Source organism: Zosterops lateralis, assembly GCF_965231275.1.
Source record: "Zosterops lateralis genome assembly, chromosome: 5".
Lineage (NCBI taxonomy): Eukaryota > Metazoa > Chordata > Aves > Passeriformes > Zosteropidae > Zosterops > Zosterops lateralis.
This window is the reverse complement of record NC_139766.1, coordinates 15,631,637-15,642,046: the sequence shown is the minus strand read 5'-3', so window position 1 is coordinate 15,642,046 and position 10,410 is coordinate 15,631,637. Positions and strand designations below refer to the sequence as shown.

General features: G+C 41.9%; 1 protein-coding gene across 1 annotated transcript in view; it reads left to right on the top strand.

The window, feature by feature from the left end:
* The first annotated feature begins 5,176 nt into the window (after positions 1 to 5,176).
* TAPT1 (transmembrane anterior posterior transformation 1) overlaps positions 5,177 to 10,410 on the top strand; it is a 45,361-nt gene continuing 40,127 nt past the window's right edge. The window contains exons 1-2 of the mRNA XM_083860835.1: positions 5,177 to 5,429; positions 9,841 to 9,971. Coding sequence (XP_083716961.1) covers positions 5,192 to 5,429; positions 9,841 to 9,971 — 369 coding nt within the window. The 5' untranslated portion in view covers positions 5,177 to 5,191. The remainder of the gene's footprint in view (positions 5,430 to 9,840; positions 9,972 to 10,410) is intronic.

The following is a 10,410-nucleotide window of genomic DNA, read 5'->3' as shown; positions in this document are numbered from 1 at the left end:
TTAGGTGCTAAGACCCTATTTATGAGGTGATCTTTCTCAATTCTTGACTTTTGGAGCTCTTTATAACCATTTTTCCATCTGCATTTTCTCCACCGATTTCCTCCCACCTAGTTCTCTCACACTTCATGTCTGGCTTAGCCTTCCTGAGGAAGCAGCTGAGGATGGAGTCAAAGACAGCTGCACTTTTATTTTATAACACTTAAAACTATCTTGTCATGTATAGAGCCATCTTTGAATGTTACGTAGCTACAGTCACATAATATGAGAAAAAGAGAAGAGATTACAAAACCTTTTTTTTCCAGCATCTCAAGGTGAAGGTTGTGATGAAAGTAACTTGGAATTGAAGAGACTTAGAAATCTTGGTATTACTCTGCTTTCAAACTTTACTTTGAACTTCATGGGGAAATGTCCCATTGCAGAGTTCAGTGATGCTGAGGCTGAAAAGACACTTTGTTGCTTTTCATACATAAAAAAACTGTCAGAGGTTCAGATATCTGCACTCCAACAGAGGCAGCAGTTAAATATTAGTTGCGGAATTTTAAACAAGATATAAAACCTGGAGAAATCTTGGCACTGAGAAATGGAGATCAGGTCATGGGCAGGGAAACACTGTCACTGATGGTCACAAAAAAAGGATTGCCTTGATTAAAAAAAATCATGAAATTTGGAAGAGAAAGAAATATAAAAATAATACATTGGAAAACTCTTAGAAGTCTTAAAAATCAAATAATATCAATTTTATTTTTAAACTAATGTGAGCACTAATGTGAGCATGCATTTAAAAACTTGTAATACTGAACTAACTTTCTGTACCACTTCCCTTCAGTTCTGCTTGAACAATGGTCACAGGATAAAATGCCATATTAAAGTATCTCAAAGAACTATTTCTCCAAAACTTTCAGAGATGGCAGGTGTGGACAATTGATGTCGCTGGAAAGCACCACTGATTTTTAACTCTGGAGTAGCTATATAATGTGGTATCCAAAGCAAACAAACAATGGAAATGTACCAGTGAGAAGTCAAACTCGACTTTCAGGTATTGTAGTATTGCATAACATGATTTGTACTTTCACTATTCAAGGACAGGCTGATGTTGAGTAATGCCCCTAGCTTACCTAGGAGTCAACCTAATCTTTGGCTTACAACACAAGAAGAAATACAGTAAATTCTAGCATTGTTATTTTCTATTGAGATTTTGTTAAAAAGTAAAACAGCATATGAAAATTTCTTATACTGATTATTTTTCATATGTGAGGATTATCCCATGCAAAATTAATGTGCTGCTTAGATGTCGAACATAAAATGGAGAAAAAAGTCTTTACGGGATCTTTCCCCTGTGGGCGTAAACAGATATTTTTAACTTCAGCTACCAAACACAACTGACTGAGACAGAATTAGATTATATTTCCAACCAATATTTTTTTACCTTGCAAATATATGACAGCTGCAACTCTGAAAGATTTAGAACGAAGTTTGTTAATATCAGTTGTTGCTAAGAGATGCATTGCCAACAGTAGAAGAATTAATATGCACTCACATAATAACCCAACACAAAATAAATTGTTTATATTGCAAAAGGGGCCAAAAATATTTTATTGTGGAAATAAATCAGCATTATTGCACTTTGAATTCACCATGAATTTTGTTAACTTGCCTTCTCACAGAAAGTGTACACACCAATGACACTTCTAAAAATGAAAAATTATTGAAAATCACATTCAAGAGCATAAGTCAAGATGATTCTTGCAGCAAAGTCAATAAATTAAATAATTAAACTATACATTTTTAGTATCTAATCTGTTCTGAATGATATTGTGAAGCCTAAAGAAGTTTGGCCCTCACTAGCAAAAAGCTTACAATGGAAAGAAACCAGATGTTTTCACACTGTTATGAGTATTGCAGTTCCTTGTAACTGCTTCATATTGCATTGTTATTATCATCATTTTAATACCTGCCTCTTCTTTATTGTTGCTTAATAATGTATTCTTGTTTCACTTAACTCTGCTTGGGGCAGTACACCGATTTTCTCTAGACTTCTTTCACATTTCCTAATCACATGTCAACAATTTACTTCTCATATGAAATACAATTTTGGTGAGAGATCATTTTTACATGTTTCTATTATTACCTAAAAAGAAGATCTGAGTTTACCTCTTTTTAACACACACCACACCACTCATATATCATCTCTCTTAAAAGGGCTGAGTTGGTGGGGGTGAATGACATAGATGGCAAGGTCTGAAAAGACAACGAAGTTCTGCCAAAAAAAAGCACTAATAAAAAAAAAAAAAAAGCATTTTCTGAACATTTTTCAGTGACCTTTTGTTGGGCCTTGTGAGGGAAAAAAATCCACTACAAAAAAAGGAGTTTTAAGCTTTGTAAAATGTTCTTCAGAGTAAAAGAACTCTCCTCAGTAGGAGAGAGAGTAGTTGCAGCAATGAGTACTCAGGGACTAAATCACAGCTGAGCTGGATACGCTCTAAAAGTTTTAACACTTAACAGTGCCAGAAAAACTTTTCTGATATCAAATCAGTAAAACTCCCTCTGTGATGATTATGCATAAGATGCTTTTTGGGTAGTTTAAACATTAGTCTACTATACGTATGGAAAATTTAAGGCAAAAAATTAAGTAGTTTGTACAAAGAAAGCCCCAAAGATCAAAAGAGCTGACATTCCTAATAAAATTTAAGTAGCCCTTCTCTGTCTATATTCACTATCCTAGTGGGTTTTGCTGTTCTATGAATGAATCTGGGTTTTTTCCTGGGAGACAGTCATTGTTTTGAAACAATCCTCCCTCTCTGCCCCACCTGCTAATTATCTCTTGGGGGAAAAGGTGGAAATGCGGCTGCAGGAACATTGACAGAACTGTGTTTTGTTCTAAGAAAATCATTTCAGGACAAAGATCCGTGAACAATTATGAAACTGTAAAGTAGATTCTGACTGCAGAGTCACTCCATAGCATGTCTCAAAGCAGATAGGCTATAGAAGGAAAAAAAAAAAATCCACTTTTCCTGCCCAAAGAGCAGATGGTTCCAGATAACTCCCAACAGCATATATCATAATGAACCACTACTTCCTATATGAACACTGCTAACGTTTCTCACCAAACAACTTTTCTCCTCTGTCTTTGCTAATTCAAGGCCTCAGACACCTAAACACTGGATTCTGCTGCAGTTGGGTTGACCTTCCAGAAGTGGCCACTGTGCCAAAATATCCCATGTAATATTTGGAATATACATATTTGCATGTGAAAAAGAACATACTAATAATCCAGCAAATGATGTTTATAAACAGAATGTAAATACAGAAAAAATAATAAAAAAAAAAATGCAGAAGGACTCCATGGGTAGAAACTCAAGGGTATCTGCTCAAAGCACTTTTGAAGTGCCAAAAGTAGAGTGAATTCTACCCAAAAGTAAAGTGAATCATATTGCAGTCATAATATTATTGTGCCTTCAGCTGAATTACTTCAAGCAGAAAACTGAAGATCTTGTAAATTAAGCAAGGTTGTCTTGGGTCAACCCCTGAAGACAAAAATGTATGTGCTGTCACAACTGTTGCCAGCAACTCATTAGGCAGCTTCTCAGTGGGCCTTAATAAGATGTTAGATGATGTTTGATGCTGCAAGCACCTTCATTTTGGTAAGACTGATAATGAGGCTGTGACAATTTGTTGTCCTTAAATATCATGCAATGCACCTTATGGTCGGATAAGAGTTTCATACAGTTGGAAGAAGAGAAGCAGAACATCTCTCAGGGCACCATGTAACTTTGTATAGACTGCACCAGCCCTTCAACTGAGACAATCTCTTGGTTCTTTTTGGAGCTTTTGTTCTGCATCCTATTTTTCCAACTGCTTTTCACATCTAAAGAGAAAAGATGAAACTCCGCACTGATAATGTATAGTATAGTAGCCATCCTTGATGGCTCCTTTTATGATACTCTTATTACACAGTATCCCTGTCTGCAAAAAGCACTCCGCTGCCCTAAAACACAAGATTTGGATTTGGATACAAAAATTGGATTGAATACAAAATTAGATTGGATACAAAATTTGGATTGAAAATACAAGATTTGGCTTGAAATGCCAGATTTGGGGCATTTAGAATTACTAATGGACACATCCAGTCTATCCGAAGCCCGAAATGCTCTTTGAGACAATCATAAAATTAACTTAGAGTTATAGACGAAGACTGCTGTGGCCTTCCAAAGAACGAATAAAGCATTCTTTGTTTTCCCAGGGTGAGTGGCTAAATATTAAGCTGACTGAATCTGGCCTGTGAATGCATGATAAGAACACGAGAACTGAATGTGAAAGAGATCTGGTACTTGAAGTTCAGGCCAGGTATTTTGTCCTCATGCCCACGTGAATTCCCCTGCAAACAAGCGCTACCTCGAGCTGCCTGCTCATTACGCTCACGTTCGTGTGTAAATTACAAGCAGTCTGTAGCAGGAACAATTATTTTTCATTAGTGTGGTCTCTAGCAATCCTTATCACCGCCAGTACCGTGCCGCCAGGAACGAATGGCATTTCCAGCAGGCGATTTCAGGCGGTTTTTGGGTCTGGCGGGGCTCCCCGAGCTTTGCGGGCAGGGCAGCCGCGGTCCCGGCAGGGCGGCCCGGCCGGGGCAGCGCGGGGCCGTGACCTCAGGCGCCCGGCCCGGGCCAACTCGTGCTCTCCCGTTCATCGAAACCCTGTTGGCTTTAGAGTTAATAATTCACCACTCGCTTTCCATTTTTGAACAAGGTCTTTATTTGCGTAGCTCAAGGTTTAATCACCTCGTTACCAACCGCTTTGAGCTGCTGTCCCACGGCCCGTGGGGAGGGGAGCGTGAAACCGTGACCGCCACCGTGGGGAGGGGAAGGGGGGCGTGTAACCGTGACCGTCGCACGCGTTTTGCGAAAAAACCGGCAGAGGGCCCGCCGGTTTTGTCGCCCCACGCAAACCCGGTGCCTTCCGCTGCAGGGGCCCCAGAGCCGGGGGAGCCTCGGGGCGGGGCAGAGCAGCGCGCCGGGAGCGGGCCCGACCCCTGAGGGGTTAAGGGCGGCAAGATGGCGGCGCGCCGGCCCGCCCCTCTCCGCCCCCCGCGCGCGGGGCAGTGGCGCGCGGCCGGGCCCGCGGCTGTCGCGCGGTGATGAGTCACCGGCAGGCGCGCGGCGCGGGGGCGGCGGGCGCGCAGCGGGCGGCGAACATGGCCGGCGTGGCCGACCCCGCCGCCGCCGCGCCGGGCACCGGCGGGGACGGGCGGCAGGACGGCGGCCGCGACGGGCGGCAGGACAGCGGCCGCGGGGAGCCGAAAACTCTCTGGGGGAGCAGCGAGCCGCGGCCGCCCGCCGCCGGCTCGGGGCAGCCGTCCCCGCAGCAGCGAACGGAGACGTTGGGCTTCTACGAGAGCGACCGAGGCAGGAAGAAGAAGCGGAGCCTCTCGGGTGAGGGGCGGCGGCGGGGCCAGCGGCCTCCTCCTCGCGGTAGCGGGGCCGCGGGGTGGGGTGGTCCCCGCGGGACCCGGGGCGGCCGTGGCGGTGTTTCCCGGGGTGGCCGTGGCGGAGTTTCCCGGGGCGGGAGGCTCTTGGCAGCGCTGCCGCCCGTGAGAACTTGGGCGAGCGACTTCAGAAAGTGCCGCGGGACCGGCCGGGCCCGGGAGCGCGGGGCGGCCCGCAGGGAGCTCTCCCTCACCCCCTGCCCGGGGATTTGTTCCGTGGAGTGTCCCGGTGGGTCAGCCGTGTCCCGGCCCCCCGCACGGCTCTGTCGGGGAAGGGGAGCGCGGGCGGGCGGGTCCCCGTGCCCTGTCGCGCAGTTTGTCAACTGCTGCTGCTGCTTGGGAGGTTTGCGGGCAGCACGGAGCTCCGTGGAGTTGTGTTGTGCCCCGAAGGGGGGACTCTGGCTGTCAGGCTCGGTCCCTGCCCGGTTCCAGCGGGCGCAGTGTGTGTCGGAGCGTTCCCCGAGCCCGGCGGGCCGGGAGGCTGCGGCTCCTCAACTTTGTTCCTGAAGTGCTAGAGATGTTTCGTGGTCTTAGCAGTTCCTGTTACACGCTCACAGCTGTATCTACAGCGGTCTTTGCCTCTCCTGCTGGCAGTAGCGATGCCGTTAGAGCTTTGAAGTTGTACGCAGGTTATTAAAAGTCATTTAAAGTAAATGAAATTTACCAACTGGGGATTTATAAGGAAAAATAAGAGGAACTGTCCTGGCCTTTCCTATCAATATGCAGCTATATTTACATTCACACTTCAACTGGCTATTTCGGGTATCTACCAAGTAATTTTTGTAAATAGCCCTGCCGTTTTTGTAAAAACTGTCAGTCACCGTGTCAGAATTAATTTAATGTTGGTAAGGTTATAAATAACTGTATTAACACTGTATTCTTAATTAATTGGCTTGCTGAAAATCTGGAAAGTACTTGAAGTGTTAAACTTTCATGACTTTCTCAATCTTTGCCTGAATGTCATAAAACACAGGTCTTAAAAAAAGAATGGGAATTAGGATTTATCTTTAATAATGTGTCAACAATTGAATGCTTATGTTCTGAGTTTGGTGGATGCTGTATCTGTTTCTAATGTGTTATATCATCAGACATGCAGCATCGACTGCAGTTCTGTGCTGTTGATGAACACTACAGACTGTAAAGGTGATGTAATTTCCATAGGTATAAAGGAATTGGCTTGCTTGTAGTAGTACGAATTGCTTTGAGGTGAAAAAAAAAGAATGATCGAGATACATACTGATGTGTCTGAAAAATAACTGAACAAGTAACTTTATAAAAAGGGGATTGTTACTGGAGGTGGTGGAGAATACTTAACTATGTTCATGAAATTGATTTGAAATTTTAAAGTAGTTAAAAATCTTCGGTACTGTCTGACTCTTTATGGCAAGAAAACATAAGAACAGGCTTCTTGATTGAACAACTGAAAACTTTAACTCGTCTAAGGGTAGCAATATGTTAAATAATAGAAGTAAGGCTTTCTTCACATTGATGAAGCAGGACTAGTACTGTAAAGAAAAGTCGATTGGAGAAATACTTTCTTAAATATGTATTTTCTTGATTGAATAATTGGCATGCTTATGGAAGAAATGTGTATTTAGGATTGGCAGGAGTGAAGTGAATGCCTAGAATTGTTGTATTTATGATTATATAATAGAAACTTCCGAAGTGCAGCACATTTCACATTTAACATTTCCACAACTTTTCCTCTCCTTTCTGGTTAGTAGTTATCCTTTGTGCAGCGCTGCACTGAAGTATAACTTAGTTAAATCATTATCTTCTTACCTTGAAGGAATTTGTGTCCTTTTGTGTTTTTTGAAGATGCTTATGCTTTCCTGTCCTGGGGTGTGGAGGTAAATGAGCATACTGTAAGCATTAAGAGTATGCTGTTTGAACAGAGTAAACTTGGGTCACAGTCTAGAACTTTCTGACTGCAAAAGAGGGGAATTTGAAGTAGGAGTTAGAGTTTACTTTTAAAAGAAAATGTTTGATGTTTTGATAGCAGAATTGAGCTATTTTTCAAATGATTTATTACTTTGTTCTGCCTTGGTGTCTCACACTGTTCTTTTGGTTACTGTGTTTTTCCTACAGGGTCAGCCACTAATCTGTTTCACAGCTGGCACAGAGCTGGGGCTGGTGCTGGGTGGCAGCAAGTGCTCAGGGGGAGGTGGCCGAGTGACTGCACGCTCCAGTGCATCCCGTCACTGCAGAGATGATTTTGCAGTCACGCTCTGGAGCTTATGTATTGATCAACCTCCATGAGGATTGATCCCCCAATAGCTAAGGCATGAAAGTCTAAGATGTTGAAAACTTAAAATCATTTGGTTTTCAGCTATAGGCCTCTAAAATACTTTGTGTGAGGTAAGCAGTGGGAACAAATATCTCATTAGCTAAAATCCGAGAATATCTGAAGTTGGCAGGGACTCATAAGTTACCCCATGGTACTTGCCCATATACATGTATTTACTGTGTAGGAAACTTCAGTTGTTTGAGATTGCTTTAAGGTAGAGAAGGTTGGTTGTTTGAGGTGGAAGAAAATACACCTGGGCAGTTAACTGAGTAATTACTTGGTATGCTTATGCATATCTGTTTTTACTTTCAAGTTTTTAAACATTGAAGAATTGACATAACTAAAAAAGTTACAAGTGATAGTGTTACGAAGGAAGACTCCAGAAAACAAATTCATAAGAGGTCTGAGCAGTGATTTCATGGAATGAACTTTGATTGAAACTTAATACGTAAATATTAGTTTATTACTACTCATTAAGCAACATGCTTTGTTTGTTTTAGAATAAATATGTTTAGGGCTTCGAGTGATTTGACCTACTTAGTAGAAGTAGATCAGTAATACAAAAATTATCAAAATCACTATCCAGGGACGTGCTCATACGTGGGAAAATGGTTCAGTTCTCACAGTTTAAAGGAAATCATGATTTGTTAACAATACATAATTAACGGGTAGTTAGTGAGTTTTATAGCTGTGATCAGTATCAGCAGTGTGATAAATCGCAATACCAGACATACAGAGAATATTAATGCACCACCACAAACTACGGAGTGTCTAATCCTCCCCCTAAATTCTAATTACACCTCCTACCCAAGCTAATGCAGGCTGTAAGCACACCCTCTCTTGCTTCTTTTATACTTCTGCTTGAGCTGATTCCTTCTTTGCTTTAAAACTCTTGGTAATCTTCTGGCTACTGTGAAAAACTTCATCTTCAATGTGATGAATATTGAGAAGGCATTGCCTCAGACAGTTTTGCGTGAAATTCCTTATGCAGAGTGTCAGTACTTGCGTTCCCCTCTTAGCAGCTGTTATCTGAGTTGTTTTACTAAGTACAGTTTCTTCCTGCCCTGAGAAAGGTAGAATATTCGACCATGCAAGGTTACTTCTTCCTCCTCTAGCCCCTAAGACTTTGGCTGAAATTTGAAACATGTACTTGTATCATAGTAAGTGTCTGTAGCTTTTCATCTGTTTGTGTAGATAGGTGATTTTCATCTTCTGGGTGTTGTGTGAACACTGAGAGTTTCTGATTTTAAATACCAGTAACCAGTGATGTTGGACTTCATGATAGTATTCTGTCACTTCTGAAGTGTTACAAGGAGGTGGTAATGTCAGACCTCGTCTGTGAGTGTTGAAGCTTAAGTTCAACCTTCTTGTGCTGACAGCCTGAATTTCATAACTATAATTTCAAATGTTATTAATTTTGTAAGACTAATCTGTGCAAAGTCTTTTTTGAAAGCCATATAAGCTGCTTAAACACAGGCCAGTCAGCCCTCAGGTTACTTACCTACAGCCATTAAGGCATAAGAGATCTGTATGTGCTTGATGGTTTTTTGGTTGTGAAAGCCCTGATCACCAAAGATTCATGTGTTTGTACTGTTTGTGCACTGAGAGGCTTGCAATTGTGTATCTGTGCACATTTTGCTCTTGCAGAAAGCTATTCTTCAAATAAAGGACAAATTGCTAATGTTGCTGAGAGAGAAAATAGCTTTTAAGAAATCAAAAATAGAGTTTAGTAAATTTAGGAGGTCTGATAATACATTAAGGATTAGATTCACTCAGCATGTTGCATTTTGTGTAGCAGGTTTGAGTAATGTTTTACAGAAGTGGGATGTCTGCCTGGGAAAAGTAGCTTGTTTGTTGGGAGGCAGCAGGGGCATGAATGGGAGAGCACCAGACTTGCATCTCCTGTAACTCCTTCCATGCAAAGTTATTTAACAATCAGCAGAAATCTTCTGGGATAGAGGCCACGTAAATGAAACATGTAGCGAGTAATGAGTAACAAAAGTGTATAGCAGCTTCTCACCCTCTGGAGGTCGTGCCTGAAGTGTCTTCTGCTTGCTGTGTTTCTGAATAGATCTTTCCTTGCTGAGATTCATCAGTGCTGAGCTAACAAGAGGTTATTTCCTGGAACACAATGAGGCGAAATACACGGAGCGGCGAGAGAGAGTGTACACGTGCATGCGGATACCGAAAGAACTGGAGAAGGTGAAGTGTGCTTTAACATTTGATTCAATTTGGAGATGAAACCCGTTGAATTAAATTATTTAAAGAACTGTTTATTTTTAAAACATTTTTGCCACAAAAACAAGATGTAAACCTCTATAATGATTAGTTTTCAATGCTACTAACTTAATCATTTTTGTTTCAGGGTTTTCTTGCCTGTTTGCTTGCTGCTGCTGGCAGCTTGTTATTAGCAGAGACAAACAATTGCAGATGATGACAGATTAATTCAAAGATAAAGATGTCACTGATCCTTAAAGGAATAATCAAGCAAAAAGAAACATTTTGCTGTAAAAAGTTAATTTTACATTAGGAAAAAATTGTTTCAAAGATTTTTTCTGGTGTAAAATTCTCGGAGGATGGGAAGGTTTCAGTCCTATAAAAATATGGTGACAGATGAGTTTTTCTAACCTTTTTTACTTAA